This window comes from Pristis pectinata, chromosome 12 (genome assembly GCF_009764475.1).
Source record: "Pristis pectinata isolate sPriPec2 chromosome 12, sPriPec2.1.pri, whole genome shotgun sequence".
Lineage (NCBI taxonomy): Eukaryota > Metazoa > Chordata > Chondrichthyes > Rhinopristiformes > Pristidae > Pristis > Pristis pectinata.
In genome coordinates, this window is record NC_067416.1 from 3,683,403 (window position 1) to 3,700,301 (window position 16,899).

General features: G+C 46.4%; 1 protein-coding gene across 1 annotated transcript in view; it reads right to left on the reverse strand.

Moving 5' to 3' along the window:
• The window catches only part of zfyve27 (zinc finger, FYVE domain containing 27), a 156,636-nt gene that overhangs the window by 130,304 nt on the left and 9,433 nt on the right, over window positions 1-16,899 (reverse strand). The window contains 4 exon segments of the mRNA XM_052027582.1: window positions 3,133-3,245; window positions 5,715-5,810; window positions 6,728-6,914; window positions 9,699-9,769. Coding sequence (XP_051883542.1) covers window positions 3,133-3,245; window positions 5,715-5,810; window positions 6,728-6,914; window positions 9,699-9,769 — 467 coding nt within the window.

Consider the following 16,899-nt stretch of genomic DNA (forward strand, 5'->3'; position numbering starts at 1 on the left):
GGTGTTTACGAGGCATTTAGACAGGTACATGAACAGCAGGGGTATGGACCACGTGCGGGCAGATGTGCAGTTAAATTGGCATTATGGTCGGCACTGACAGTGTGGGCCAGAGGGGCTGTTCCTGTGCCATACCGTTCTGTATTACAGCCTTGGAACTTACTGAATGCAGTAGTTTCAAACAATCAACTATTCCTCATATTTCTACCCTCACCTCTTCTGGTATTTCCGACTCAATCCATTTCCTCCTCCCTCAGACACACCCATGTTATTCACCAACCTTCACCCCGCTCTCAACCAAACCACCTCCACAAGGCACTCATTCTCTTATTGCTCTCCTCCTTCGTGTTCTCTGCACCCTCCCCCCACTCGCTTTACAACTTAAAAGGTTTCATTTTCTGGCTGTTCCCAGAGCCTGCTGCATTTTTTTTACTTCTGATTTCCAGTGTCCATGCTATTCTGCAGATAAACGTGATTTGTTACGGCCCAGTGCTGCCGCCATCAGCCATAAAACAGAACTGCAACTGAAAATAACGTCCACTAACATTAAAAGTTTACTTTATCTGCTGATTTTAAGGCATCAGGATCAAGGGATCTTCAGACTGTCACAATCCAGTTACACAACTGTCACTTACTGTCGAAAAATAGGAAAGCTATATATTTTAAAATAGCCAGAGCCGTGTAATATTGTTGCGGAGGGAAATGGATGTGTTGCTTCAGAGAGGCACAGAAATTAAACCTGCAAGTACCCCAAGTTATCAGGAAGTCAGATTGCAGCCCTTTCTTGCAAAGAGTCAGTACAAAAGTACTGAGGTGCACTTGAGATTATAAAGAGCTTTGATGTGGCCTCACTTTCTGCTATTTTGGTCTCCATACCCAGAGCAAGGTGTGATAGCAATACAAGTTGATAAATGATAATTGGTTTATTATCGTCACATGTACCGAGATGCAGTGAAAAGCTGTGTTTGCATGCCGCCCAGGCAGCTCATTCCATGCACAAGTACATCTAGGTAGTACAAAAGGAAAACAAAACAGAATGCAGAATATAGTGTTACAGTTACAGAGAAAGTGCAGTGCCGGTAGACAAATAAAGTGCAAGGGCCACAACAAAGTAGATTGAGAGATCAAGACTTCATCCTTTAGCATACAAGAGGTACATTCAAGAGTCTTATAACAGAAGGACAGAACCTGTCCTTGAGTCTAGTGATACGTATTTTCAGGCTTTTGTATCTTCAGCCTGATGGGGGTGGGGAGGAGGAGAGAGAATGACCGGGTGGGTGGGGTCTTTGAGTACGTCGGCTGCTTTCCCGAGGCAGTGGGAAGAGTAGACAGGGTCCATGGAGGGGAGGTTGGTTTCCATGATGCACTGGGCTGTGTTCGCAACTCTCTACAGTTTCGTGCCGTCTCGGGCAGAGCAGTTGCCATACCAAGCTGTGATGCATCCATAATCGGATAATTTCTATGGTGCATCAATAAAAATTGGTGAGGATCATCGGGAATGTGCCAATATTCCTTAGCCTCCTGAAGGTTCACTTGATAGATTCCTGGATGTCTATGAGAAGAGGTTGAGGAAGATTGGCCTGCACTCACTTAAGTTTAGAGACAATCTCATCAATACCTGGTAGACTGAGAGGGGTTGATATCGTGAATGCTTCAAGTTCACAATGAGCTACGGCATTAGGTCAAGGTCAGCCAACTTGGGACTGGGATGAGGAGATATTTCTTCTCACAGATAATTGGGAAACTTTGGAATTCTGAATGTCAGAGAATCAGAGGGTATGGGGATCAGGCAGGAACATGGACAGGGAACTATCTTAGTGAAAGGGGAGCAGGCTTGTGTGTGATGGGGACGAGCACCACAATTTTCACTTGTACAGCATCTTTAACATAACAAACCTTCCCCAAATACTTCATCAATGTAATTTTCATTAATTTGGACAGCACACCACATGGAGAAACCTAGAGACGAGTAAAATCCTGGACAGAGTTGGGTTTTAAGGGGTATCTTCAGAGGAGGAGATGTTCAGGCACGAAGGTCCAGAGCTCAGGTTGCTGAGTGAATGGAGTGGAGGGATTGGGGGATGTGCAAGGGGTTAAAATCGAAAGAGTGACTATCTCAAAGGATTGTAAGGAAAGAAGAAGATTACAGGGGAAGAGGGGGATAAGCCCACAGAAGATGTGAAAAGGAGGAGCATGGTAAAATCAAACATTACTGGGCAGAGAAGCAACACGCCAGTGAGCCTGGGGATAATAGGTCACAGGACACTGCGAATTAGGACATAGGCAGCAGAGGTTGGATTCAGAGAATTGGAAGGGATCAGAATAGCTCAGTCTAAAAGTAACGATGGCAAATACTGAGTCACAACGTTTTAGAGAGTGCTCTGTATCACTATGATGAAAAAGACCATAAGACAAAGGAACAGAAGTCAGCCATTCAGCCCATTGAGTCTGTTCCACATGAGCTGATCCATTCTCCCATTTAGCCCCACTCCCCCGCCTTCGCATCATAACCTTTGATGCCCTGGCTACTCAGATACCTATCAATCTCTGCCTTAAATACACCCAATGACTTTGCCTCCACAGCCACCCGTGGCAACACATTCCACAGATTTACCACTCTCTGGCTAAAGAAATTTCTCCGCATCTCTGTTCTGAATGGGCACCTGTGATGCCGGAGGAACTCAGCAGACCAGGCAGCATCCGTGGAGAAAAGCAGGCGGACAACGTTTCAGGTCTGGACCCTTCTTCCTTTGTTGCTCCATATCACTAACCAGAACGGTCATTAAATCATGAGACAAGCACTGCTATCCGTGTAGTAGTTGGACAGGTACACGGATAGGAAAGGTTTAGAGGGATATGGACAACACGTGGGAAAATAGGACTAGCTTGGATGGGTTTCCTGGTCCGCATGGATCAGCTGAGCCTGTTTCCGTGCTGCATGACTCTATGACACTGAGGCCCAGGCTGCTGATCCAGAGACAGGATCGAACTGGATACTGGAGCACAGAGGCAACAACACTGACAGAATGCCACCACACCACTCTTATCACACGGATGCCACACACTAAACAATGTCTTTCACTCCCCTGAAATCAGCTCACATATTAAATGACCTCCACATTCCCACACACTTACCCTGGTAAAAGTCAGCATTTCCCAGAAATATCACACTGTTCAACAGAGCCAGGACCCAGCAGAGTGGGAGCAGGTACAAGACGGAAAGTATTCCCAACAAGGTCCCATAAAACCTAAGACAGAAAATGAGAGAAACAACTTGAGATTTCTGAGTTGGTCCAGCACCAGAACTCAACAGGACCCCTATCCAACTGACCAACGCAAGGCAGTCAACCTCAGCCCATGGGGACACAAGAGACCACAGGTGCTGGAATCTGGAGCAACAAGCAATCTGCTGGAGGAACTCAGCGGGTCGAGCAGCATCTGTGGGAGGAAAGGAATTGTCGCCATTTCAGGTCGAACCCCTGCATCAGCCCATGGGTCTCTGTCATGAGTCAAACAGCACAGAAGAGCCCCTTTAGCCCACCGAGTCCACGCCAAGCATGAAGTGTCCATTTGCACTATTCCCACACAAATGCCATTCTATCCTCAACACATTCCCATCAACTCCCCCCAGATTCTAGCACTCACTACAGACGAGGGGCAATTTACAGTAACCAATTAACCCACCAACCCACACATACTTGGGATGTGGGAGGAAACCGGAGCTCCCGGGGGAAACCCACACTGTTACAGGGAGAACATGCAAACTCCACACAGATAGCACCTGGAATGGTTTAAGTTGAAGTTCAAGATTCAAATTCTAGATGTTTGAATGTTTGCTTTGTAATTTAGCTGCTACAGACCCTGATGTTCTGGTTAGCAGTAGAGAATGCTGGAGCCACTAGGTAACCACTCTACTTAACTCTGCTGTCTCAAGGATCAGCACAGCAGGATCAAACATAAATCTGGCACAGTCACATAAGTAGTAACTGGAACAAGTAACAGGTTTTTGGTCACTTAAGGTAAGTTTTGAAGAGCAGTTTAAAAGGAGAGGGGTAGAGAGGCACGGGACTGTTCTTGAGCAAAAGCAGACATCAAGCCACTAAGAGATATCAAAGCAGACCAGAAAAAGTCTGGTCAGTTTTTAAGCAGAGGGAGGTAGAGAGCTTTACGGAGGGTATTCTAGAGCCTAAAGTCTGAGGAGTGCCTAAATTTGGGAATGGGCAGTGGGATGGCATTGGAGTCACCTCAGATTTGGAGGGAGAGGGAAAGGTGAAGACAGGGGGATTAATTTGATAACTCCCAACTTTGTAATCAAGATTCCTGGAGATGGGTGTATAAAACCACGAGGGGCACAGATAGGGTGAATGTACACAGTCTATCCCCCCCACCAAGGAAAGGGAACTAAAAACTAGAGGGCGTGGGTTTAAGCTGAGTGGTGAAAGATTTAATAGGAACCAGAGAGGCAACTTCTTCACACAGAGGGTGGTGCGTTTATGAAATGAGCTGCCAGAGGAAGTGGTTGAGGTGGCTACAATAAAGACATTTAGATAAGTATATGGACAGGAAAGGTTGAGAGAAATAGAGGCAAAACCTGGGCAAGTGCACTAGCTGGGTGGCCACCTTGGTCAGCATGGACCAGTTGGGCCAAAGGGCCTGTTCCCATGCTGTTTTTACTCTTTAAGGACACTACGACAGTGAAAGTCCTGGAACCAGTGTGGGTCAGAGCACAAGGTGGTGGTGGGAGTTAGGACATCCACTGCAAAGTTTTGGATGAGCTGAAGTTTGTGGGAGGGTAGGAGATGAGGACCACTGGCCAGAAGGGCGTTCAATCGTCAAGTCTACCAGTACCAAGAGCACGGATGGAGTGGGAGAGGATCAGGAAATCTCGGGGATATAACACATTCCTGGAGATGGGATATAATGTAGACGAACCTTTATCTATTGGATATAATTTAGAAGGACTGTGGAGCGGGTGCAGAAGAGATTTACCAGGATGCTGCCTGGATTAAAGGGTATGAGCTGTGAGGGTGGACAAACTTGGGTTGTTCTCCCTACAGCACAGAGGCTGAGGAGATACCTGATAGAGGTTTTTTAAGAATATGAGAGGCAGAGATAGAACATAGAACATTACAGCACAGTACAGGCCCTTCGGCCCACGATGTTGTGCCGACATTTTATCCTACTCTAAGATCTATCTAACCCTTCCCTCCCACATAAGCCCTCCATTTTTCTATCATTCATGTGCCTATCTAAGAGTCTCTTAAATATCCCTACATAGGATAGACAGTTAGAATCTTTCCCAGAGTAGAAATGTCAAACACCAGAGGATATGCTTTTAAGGTTTGAGGGGGAAAGGTTAAAGGTGACGTGAGGGGCAAGTATTTTTTAAAAAAACGCAGAGAGTGGTAGGTGCTTGGAATGGGTTACGGGGTAGCAGTGGAAGCAGGTAGTTTGGTGAAGTTTTAGACAGACACATGAATATGAAGGGAATGGAGGGATGTGGATGATACACAGGAGGAGGATATTTAGTATAAACTGGCATGAAGATCAGCACAACATCATGGGCTGAATACCTGTCCAATGCTGTACTATTCTAAGTTCAATTATCAATTCTAGTTTAAATCACCATCTTGGTCAAGGCTGGGAAATTCACAGCAAGTTCACCCTCTTCACCCACTCTCCCCTCACCAGCTCACCCAGACCACCCGCTCACTTACAGGACTGAGAGAGTGTGATCCTCCCAGTACAGGACACGGTACGCAGCCTCACAACTGACACAAGTCTTGTTCAGCAAGTCGTCCAGATGAATTAAGCTGAGAGGGAACACACAAAAAAACACCTGCATTAACACCAGAGTGGGAACTGGGGACACAAGAGACTGCAGATGCTGTATCATGGAGCAAAACTTAGACGCAGTGGGATTGGGACGCATTTTACTCCATTTACTGCCTCTCACAGCAGTACCTGGAAGGGGCAGCAGAGGGAGCTAAGGGGTCACAAAATATGATAAGTTTTTAAACAGTGGAACAAGATTCCTATGTTCTAAAAACTATCTGAAGCGCAGAGCAATAACTAATTGGACAACAAAGGCATGTTTCTGATGGCAGAATCACCTGCCCTTCCTCATTTCACAGGTTCAAGCCTCCTTCATGGAGAACTGGCCAAGTACCCCAGGCTGATTACGTTCCCAAGTACCACATCCACGAGAAGGGTTGCCTTTTGATGAGAGATTAAACTAAGGCTCCATTTGCTCTCCCACGTGGAGGTTAAAAGTCTCATGGAATAAAAACAGAACATGCCGGAGACACGCCACAGGTCAGGCAGCATCTGCAGAAAGAGAAATGGGGCTAACATTTCAGGTTGAAGACCATTTGTTAGAAATCTTTCCAGTTCTTCAACCTGAAATATTAACCCCATTTCTCTTTCTACAGACGCTGCCTGACCTCCCGAGTACTTCCCAGCATTTTCCAGATTTGTTTCGAATTTCCAGCATCTGCAGTTTATTGATTTTCACACCACTATTTCCAAGAATGGGAATTACCCCCCGTTTTCCCAGACTAACACATACTTCAATACTCTGACCATTATTAATTTTTAAGGGAACTTGCTGTGTTCAAACCAGAGAGCCACTTTAGTGAAGTACTTCATCAGCTATAAAGTTCCTTGGAACATCTCAAATGTGTGAAGGATTCCACATAAATTACAACTTCTCACCAAGAGATAAACTTACAAAGTTTTAATTTCTACCAGGGCTTCCTGCCTGGTGATTTTAACCTTCTGAAGGTCCTCTCTTCGGACACTGTGACTTTTCCGCTGTGCGAGTGCCTGCTCGGTGAGTTGCTCCTGACAGCAGTCCTGCAGATACCCGAGTACAGCAGGGGTAGAGATAACTATGGCGAGCAGGATGAACCAGCCAGCTACAGAGGAGAAAATAAGACCAACAAATGATCACAGAGTACATTCCACAACTGTGTGACAAACGGAGCAGCCTGTATCACGAGACAGCAGAACACACCTCCCATTTCAGACTATGTTAGACAAAGGAAGCTCCTGCCATAGAATTCCTCGGGAGTACCAACAGGGTAGGTCACATCCAAGTGAGTAACAACTGCACCTAGGTAATGGGGTTCAACATTCAACAGGTCCGTTGCTGGCATGAAGGGGTCACATTACAAGGAATGTCACCATCCGGGATATGCCCTCTTCACATTACTACCATCGGGGAGGAGGTGCAGGAGCCTGAAGACCCACACTCAACGATTCAGGAACAGCTTCTTCCCCTCTGCCATCAGATTTCTGGAACGGTCCATGAACCCAACCTCGTTATTTCTTTTATTTTTGCACTATTTGTTTTTGTAATATACAGTAATTATGTCTTTGCACTGTCCCGCTGCCGCCAAACAACAAACTTCACATCATCTAAGTCAGAGATAATAAACCGGATTCTGATTTGGAAAGGATGAGCAGATTGGGCCAATACTCCAGCACCTCTCACTTGAAGTTCCATCACTGAAAAATTCTCCACCCAGTAGTAGCTCTGGGAACCCACAGTGGTCCCAGCTACCTCTTTATGGCATTTACATGGAACAGTCCTTGTTGGGACCTGCAGTGTGGGTCCCACACTCACACACCTTCCCTCACATTGGCGATGCTTTCTGCTCTTATATGGAAAGCTTCATCACCTTTGCTCTCACTAGTTTTCACCCTCATTTTTCCGCAGGGTCCATCCTTGGCTCTCCCTTTTCATGAGCCATAGAGCAATACAGCACAGATACAGGCCCTTCGGCCCAACCAGTCCATGCTGACCACGGTGCCCACCCAGTTAGTCCCAATTCCCTGCGTTCAGCCCATATCCCCCCCAGGCTCCGCCCCTCCATGTACCTATCCAAGTGCTTCTCCCTCCATCTCGGCGAACAGGTTAGAAAACCAACATCACATCAAATACAAGCCCACAGACTGACAACTACCCCTCCTCCCACTGCTTCCATTCCATTCCATTCTCCCAGTTTCTCCAGCCCTGTCACATTGTTTCTAGACAAGAATTCTCACACCAGTACTTCCAAGACGACTTCCTTTTTCCTCAGCTGTGGCTTTCCCTCCGCCGTGTTTGGCAGGTCTCTACCATATCTGCTCCATTTACCATACTTCTGCTCACACGGCTGCCATAGCGAGGAGAAGATTCTCCTTGACCTCACCTCCACCCCTCCAGCCTCCATGTCCATTCTCCAGGATTTCCTCCACCTTCAACAAGGTAGCCCCACCAGACAAGTCTCCTCTCCCAACATTCCGAAGGCTTATCCTCTTCGTGATTCCCTGATTCACTCTTCCATTTCCACCAACAACCACTCCCCTTCTCACGAAACTCAGGAGGTACAACAGCTGCCCTTTTACCTCGCCCCTTCTCACCAACCAGGGACCCAAACATTCTTTCCTGGTGAAGCAACAATTCACTTGTTCTTCCAATTTAGTGCTCATGAAATGGTCTCCTCTACGTGGGAGAAACTAAACTCAGACCTGGATCCACTTTGCACAGCACCTCCGTTCTGTTCACAAGAGTGACCCTGAGTTTCCAGCTGTCACCTCAAATATCCAACCCCTGCATACCTCTCTGCCCTTGCACTCCAACACTGTTCCAACAAAGTCCAACGTCAGCTCAACAAACAGCATTTCATCTTCTCTCTAGGCAGGTAACATCCCTTGGGAGCTACCATCAGGCAGGAGGTACAGAAGCCTGAAGTCCCACACCACCAGGTTCAGGAACAGCGACTTCCCTTCAACCACTCGGTTCTTGAACCAACTCGCAAAACCCTAATCACTACAGTTTAGCAACACTATGACCACTTTGATCACTTTGCACTAAAATGGACTTTGTTTCCTTTGTTCCATGTTCATTCTTGTAAAAATTGTGTATCATTTATGTTTATGTTTTTCTTGTGAATGCTGCTTATCTGATGCTATGTGCCTGTGATGCTGCTGCAAGTAAGCTTTTCATTGCACCTGTGCATACAAGTACTTAGGCAGATGACAATAAACTCGACTTTGACTCGATGTTCAATTCAACACGAGAAAATGCTGTAAATACTCAGCAGGACGGGCAGTATTTGTGCAGAATGAAACAGTGTTTGTTGGCCTGAAGCATTAACTGCTTCATTCTCCACAGATGCTGCCTGACCCACACCAAGGGTCTCCAGTGCTTTCTATTTTAATTCAAAATTCCCACATCCTTTAAGAATCTGAGTGGGCTTGACAAGATAGATGCCAAAAATATGCTCCTCCTCATGCGGTAAACCTAGAACAAAGGGGCATTATTTCAGAAAAGGGGCGTCTGTTTCAGAAGGGGACAAGGCAGAATTTTCTCTCAAGGAATCCCTGGGAACTCTCACCCCAGAATCACCAAATACTCTCAAGGCTGAAACGGGTAGAATTTAAGTCTATAAGCAAGTCAAGAGCTCTGGGCAGCAGGCAGAAAAATGGGGCCAGGATCAAGAGCAGGTCAGCCACTAGGGGCTATATTGCCTGCTCCTTGCACTCGAATGGAGCACGTCCCACCACAAACACAAGAGAAGGTGCAGAGGCTTTCACTTTGGAGTCTGTTCTGAGCTTTCTACTGATCGCCCACTCAAAGTCTAATCATACCTCACCCTTGCACCAGGACAGTAACCCTCACATTTAGTTTTCTGTTGTAAGATTGTAATCATTACCTTCACTGAGCGCCAGGAACAGCACGTTGAGTGTAAGACAGCACAAGAGGGAGCAAAGGGGTGCTTTCCACCTGCAAAAAAAAAGGGCATACAATTAACAAACACAGTAGGAACACAGGTCTTGGGCATCTTTAGTGAGGAGACATCACAGAAATCCTGAAGAAAACCACAGCACTAAAGAGTGGTAAATTTCCAGGGCCCGATGGTCAACATCCGTGGGATTTACAAAGGGAGTAGCAGTAAACAAGGCATATGATTTTTCCAAAGCTGTCATGATTTGGGAACTGTCACTCAGGGAGGTGAGGGGGAGAACACAACAGTCTAAAAACATTACGGAGAGGTCCTTCAGGACTGAAGTTAGGAAAGAACACCACACAGAAAGTGTGACTGAAATTTGGAACTCCCTGCTATAAACAGCAACTCAGTTTGAAGTTAATTCATAAGAGTCATACAGCACAGAAAGAGGCCCTTCGGCCCAACTGGTCCATGCCAACCAGGATGCCCACCTAAGCTAGCCCCACTTGCCCACGTTTGACCCACATCCCTCTAAACCTTTCCTGTCCAAGTACGTTTTAAATGCCGTTAATGTATCTGCTTCAACTGCTTCCGCTGGCAGCTCATTCCATATACTGACCACCTTCTGGATGGAAAAGTTGCCTCTTGGGTTCCTATTAAATCTCTCCCCTCTCACCCTAAACCTATGCCCTAGTTCTTGATTCCCCAACGCTGGGAAAAAGATTGTGTGCATTCACCCTATCTATGGCCCTCATGATTTTATACACCTCTGTAAGGTCACCCCCTCAGTCTCCTACGCTCCAATGAATAAAGCCCTGGCCTGCTCAACCTCTCGCCATAACTCAGTCTTGAGTGCTGGCTACATCTTCATAAATCTTTTCTCTACCCTTGCCAGCTTAACAGCATCTTTCCTACGGCAGGGCGACCAAAACTGAACACAATATTCCAAGTGCGGCCTCACCAACGTCCTTCACAACTGTAACATCCAAACCTCTATACTCAATGTCCTTACTGATGAAGACCTGTGCCAAATTCCTTCTTCACCACCCAAATTAATTGTTAATTTAAATACAAAACTGATAGAACCATAGAACACTACAGCACAGAAAACAGGCCATTCGACCCTTCTAGTCTGTGCCGAAACTTTATTCCACTAGTCCCATTGACCTGCACCCAGTCCATAACCCTCCAGACCTCTCCCATCCATGTATCTATCCAATTTATTCTTAAAACTTAAGAGTGAGCCCGCATTTACCACGTCAGATGGCAGCTCGTTCCACACTCCCACCACTCCCTGAGTGAAGAAGTTTCCCCTAATGTTCCCCTTAAACTTTTCCCCTTTCACCCTAAAGCCATGTCCTCTCGTACTTATCTCTCCTAATCTAGGTGGAAAGAGCCTACTCACATTTACTATGTCTATACCCCTCCTAATTTTGTAAACCTCTTTCAAATCTCCCCTCATTCTTCTACGCTCCAAGGAATGAAGTCCTAACCTGTTCAATCTTTCCCTGTAACTCAACTCCTGAAGACCCAGCAACATTCTAGTAAATCTCCTCTGCACTCTTTCAATCTTACTGATGTCCTTCCTATGACTTTTGTTTATGCACAGATCAGTCATGAACTCAGTGAAGTGCAGAACAGGAGCGAGGGGTTGAACAGCCACCTCCTGCACCCATATAGTCAACATAAGCAATAGGTAGCACCAGTAACACAGAGAAACTTCAGTACAATGGAACAAAGCTTCATACTGAGCCATGCAAGAGGTGAATTTTAGCTGCATTTTAGGACAGTTGAATCCATAACCTCTACTCCATATTGTATAAACTTTCTGGTTTAAAAAGCAAACTTTTGGAGAAACTCAATAGATCACGTAGCATCTGGGGAGGCAAAGGCATCGTCAACATTTCAGGTCCTGATGCAAGATCTAGACCAAAGCATTGGCTATCCCATTCCCTCCACAAATGTTGCCTGTCCTGCTGAGTTCCTCCAGTAGTCTGTTTTTTTCTGCTCCACATTCCAGCATCTGCAGTCTCTTGTGTCTCCAAGCCACAATTGGAGATGCAAGAGACGGCAGATGCTGGAATCTGGAGCAACAAACAATCTGCTGGAAGAACTTGGCAGGTCGAGCAGCATCTGTGGGAGGAAAGGAATTGTTGACGTTTCTGGTCGAAACCCTGCATCAGGACTTTCTGGTTTCTTCAATTTCCACCATAGCTCACACTTGAAACAACAGCAGTGTCTATACACAAACTTTTCTTGAATTAGAGACCTCCCACTGCACTGTGCACTGCAGGTCAAAGGAAGCACTGCCTTATCTAACCGAAGAACGCTATACAATCCAACACACAGAGCATTGTTCTGCCGAGCGAAGACTACAGTTAATTGTCCTGTCCCTTTAATGCCACAAAGTCTAATTGTTTGAAATGAATAGCCTTAAATCAAATTGTTGAGATTCACAGTTGGCATGGGGTCAGAGGAATCCAAGTCTTTCCCACCCATCTTTCCTTATGAAATAAAAAATATTTGCTAACCAAGATATTAGTAGAGGAAAGTCAGATACATGGACCTGGGTCACATGGAACCATGATTCCATTAAACAGGTTCTAGGGGTGAAATGACCAACCCGCATTTCTACATTGTCTCAAATCCTTTCAAGTATTTTTACACTGTCCAATCCAATGGCTTTTGCTGTAACTTATTGCACAATTTATTAGCTTTCTGGTGAAATGAAAACTCCAACTTCCCTGCTCACTTCCTACTTTGTCCGTTTCTCCCCAAGCCTCGATTCCTGAGTGACTTGTTTCCCACCAGAGCTCTGACTCAACCACTTCCCACAGCTCAGGCCACTCAGACAGACAGTAGCTGAGTAAACTGGAAAGACTAGCGAGGTTCCTAGTTCCACATCTGATGTCAGGCAACAAGAGAGAACCGAGAGACCATGGGAATGTTGCAACAGGGAGACAGTCGGGTTGGATCACTTGGATCTAATGCAAACGGTCTTCATTACTTGAATGAATCTACTCAGCAATCTGCCCAGATAATAAAAACTCCACCCAAGCACAGCTAATCTGAGGTACCAGGCAGAGGATCCACAATTTGTCCTGCAGACCCCATGACATTCCCAAAATCCCATTCGGCATAATACACACAAGATGCTGGAGGAACTCAGCAGGTCAGGCAGCTTCTATAGAGGGAAATAAACAGTCAATGGTTTGGGTCAAGACCCTACATCAGGACTGGAAAGGAAGAGGGCAGAAGCCGGAATAAGGAGGTCGGGGTGGAGCACACGCAGGCAGGTGGTAGGTAAGTCCAGGTGAGAGGGGGAAGGGGGAAATCAAAGGGAATGATGTGAGAAGCTGAGAGGTGATAGGTGAAAGAGGCAAAGGGCTGAAGGAGGAGGAATCCGGTAGGAGTGGACAGCAGCCTTCATGACTTGCCCATCACCTCCCTCTGGTTCCCCACCTCCCTCCCTTTATTCCATGTCTCTCCTACCAGATTCCTTCCTCTTCAGCCCTTTGCCTCTTCCACCTCCCAGCTTCTCACATCACTCCCTTTCATCCCTCCTCCCCTCATCACCCGCCAGCCTGTGCTCCTCCCCCCACCTTCTTATTCTGGCTTCTGCCCTCTTCCTTTCCAGCCCTGATGAAGGGTCTCGACCTGAAACGTCGACTGTTTATTTCCCTCCGTGGATGCTGCCTGACCTGCTGAGTTCCTCCAGTATTTTGCTCCAGATTCCAGCATCTGCAGAATCTCGTGTCCCCCATTCTGCACAAGTATCCCATGCTCAGTCTACCCTGCAGAAGGTAGAGTAGGCATGGGCTACCTCTGCAGAAACAGCCCCTTGCAAAACCCTATAGCACCTTTCTTCTCTTCCCTTCCAGTCAAACTCATTACTTCTCTAGCCTCTTGAGACAGAGCTGCATCCCGTCTGATCTCTCTGCCCCCTCAAGCAGGATCTTTTCCCAGCTGGATACACTCGCCCTCGAACCCACTGCCTCAGAGCGAGAGAGTCCTCGGTGCCAAACTTGAGTCCGCCCAGCCTGGAGCACTTGTATCCGTTTCCAGTCCCAACCCAAACCCAACACACATGGTCGGAACCCTACTGGGCAGCCTAGGTCGCAAGGAGCAGTGAGAAAATGACACAGGAGCACACAAGGAGAATGGCTGTACGGCATGAAGGAAAATGTTCAAATTTCAGGTAACCCTCAGTTTCGATTCCCCCTCCCCCCAATCTTCTGATCCTCCTCTGCTCACCCTATCCTTGCCCCCTTTCCCATCGCCCTCTCCAGCTCCCCCATCACACCCATTTTTGCCCTCCCTCCTGATACCAAACACCTACTACCCACACATTTCCCCCCCCCCCCCCCCACCACCTCCCTCATCTGGTCCTGGTTCATTCTGCCCTTCACCTCTCCCCTAATGGCTCCCATTATCACCTTCCTTATTGATCAGATTCCAGCACTGGCAGCCTCCTGTTCCAGCTCATCACCCTCCAGCCTGTCTCCACTTACACCCTCTCCCTTCCTGACTCCATCTGCCTCGTTTTTTCCTGTCCGCCTCAGTCCATCATCCACCTGCCTCGTCTCCCAACTCCACCTCTCCGCCTCCCCTACCTGGCTCCATTTGCCCATCATCCAACTCCAGCAACCCCCCACCAACCCCTCAGTCCACCAGTCACCTCTGGCCCTCGTCTCACCCCTCCCCCTCTCCTCTTTTACATTGGCTACTCCCCCTCTCCATCCTTGGTCCTGATGCAGGGTTTCGACCCCAGATGTCGACCACTCCTTCCCCCCCCCCCCCACACTCAGAGGCTGCTCGACCCACTGAGTTCCTCCAGCAGATTGTTTCTTGCTCCACACAGATGAGCCCACATGTGCTATGTGCCTGTGATGCTGCTGCAAGCAAGTTTTTCAGTGCACCTGTGCACACATGGACTTGAGAATATGACAATAAAATCAACTTTGACTTTGTAAACACTTGTCAACAAAGTTAACCATCTCTTTCCTTCCACAGATGCTGCCTGTCCCACTGAGTTCCTCCAGCAGATTGTGTGTTGCTCCAGATTCCAGCATCTGCAGTCTCTTGTGTCTCAGCGAAGTTTAAACCTCAGATTGGCACAATGCCTTGTTATTTCCAATGCCCTCAGCATCTCACACATACAGCACTGTGAAAGTATCTTGGAATTATTCACCAGTAATCTGACAATTTTAAAGTACACTGCACTTCTGTGGGTCACTTACGGTTTCTAACCAGCTAAGTAGTTGCTGAACTATTTGCAAACACTGAATCAATTTCATAAGTTACTTCACTGAAAATGTCACACATGGAATTTTCCTCCAAATGAATCACAAGGCATGAAATGCATCGTCGCCGGGGCTGATTTTTTTTTGGTTAGACTTGCTTGCTTTAAAAAAGAAAAAGTCTGATGATAACTGGCACATTCCCCAAAATATACTCATGTCAATTGGAACATTTACATAGAAGCTCGTGTGCTGCCGAGGGAGCTCAAAGTGCTTCATAAACAATGAATCACATTTAAGTACAAATCAGAGTTATCACATGGAAAATGTGACAGACAATTTATGCATAGCTAGATCATAGCTAAAGTTGGCTTACTGGCAGCAGCTCTCTCTCAGAAGCACCTACCGTAACTACACATCCATCTGACTACCATTCCCAGACGCCAAATCGCTCTGTTCCTTCATTCTCTCAGTTTATGCGCCCCATTTTATTCAAGCCATTTATGCCGTCAAGGTCCCTCTCTGCTAAAGCCTTGCTTCACAGAGTCATATAACACGGAAATGGACCTCAGTCCACCAGTCCGTCGACCAACAAGCACTCATTTACTACAATCCTTTACTGGTCTTTATGGGACCATAGATAACATCCCAGAAATTCTATGAAAGCAAGGTTCTAATGAGAAAAGAGAATTAAAGGAAATTAATAGAAATATAGAAAACCTACGGCACAATTCAGGCCCTTTGGCCCACAAAACTGTGCCAAACATGTCCTTACCTTAGAAATTACTAGGCTTACCCAGAGCCCTCTATTTTTCTCAGCTCCATGTACCTATCCAACAGTCTCTTTAAAGACCCTATCATATCCGCCTCCACCACCGTTGCCGGCAGCCCATTCCACGCACTCACCACTCTGAGTAAAAACTTCCCCTGACATCGTCTTTGTACCTACTCCCCAGCACCTTAAACCTGTGTCCTCTTGTGGCAATCACTTCAGCCCTGGAAAAAAGCCTCTGACTATCTACCCGATCAATGCCTCTCATCATCTTATACACCTCTATCCGGTCCCCCCTCATCCTCCGTCGCTCCAAGCAGAAAAAGGCCGAGTTCCCTCAACCGCTTTCATAAGGCATGCTCCCCAATCCAGGCAACATCTTTGTAAATCTCCTCTACACCCTCTCTATGGCTTCCACATCCTTCCTGTAGTGAGGCGACCAGAACTGAGCACAGTACTCCAAGTGGAGTCTGACCAGGGTCCTATATAGCTGAAACATTACCTCTCGGCTCCTAAATTCAATTCCACCAATTGATGAAGGACAATACACCATGTGCCTTCTTAATTAAGTATCCGAGAAAGCAAATAAATCTTCAGGGACTGATAGTACTCTGAAATGAAAATAAGAGTAGGTATGGAAATAGTGGATACAGTGGTCAGTATCTTCCAAATTCTACAGATTATGGAACAGCTCTGCAGATTAGAGGGGGACGAATGTAAACCCACTATTTCACAAAGGAGGGCAAGAAAGTCAAAATCGAATTATTGTCATATGCACAGGTGCAATGAAGAACTTACTTGCAGCAGCATCACAGGCACACAGCATCAGATAAGCAGCATTCACAAGAAAAACATAAATTACATACAATTTTGGGGAGAGGGCGAGAGGGATTACAGGAAACCAGAGACTGGTTACCCTAGCATCAATAGAAGGGAAAATACCAGAGTATCTTATCAAGAAGTGAGAACAGGACACTTCAAAACCGTCAAGGGGATTAGACAAAGTCAACATGGATCTATGAAAGGAATAATCATGTTTTAATAAACTGACTGGTATTTTTATTGAGGATGTAACTGGCAGAATAGATAAGGAAGAATCAATGCATGTCTGTATTTGGATCATCAGAAGACTTTGATAAAGACCTCCATAAGTGATATGTGTGCATAATTAAAG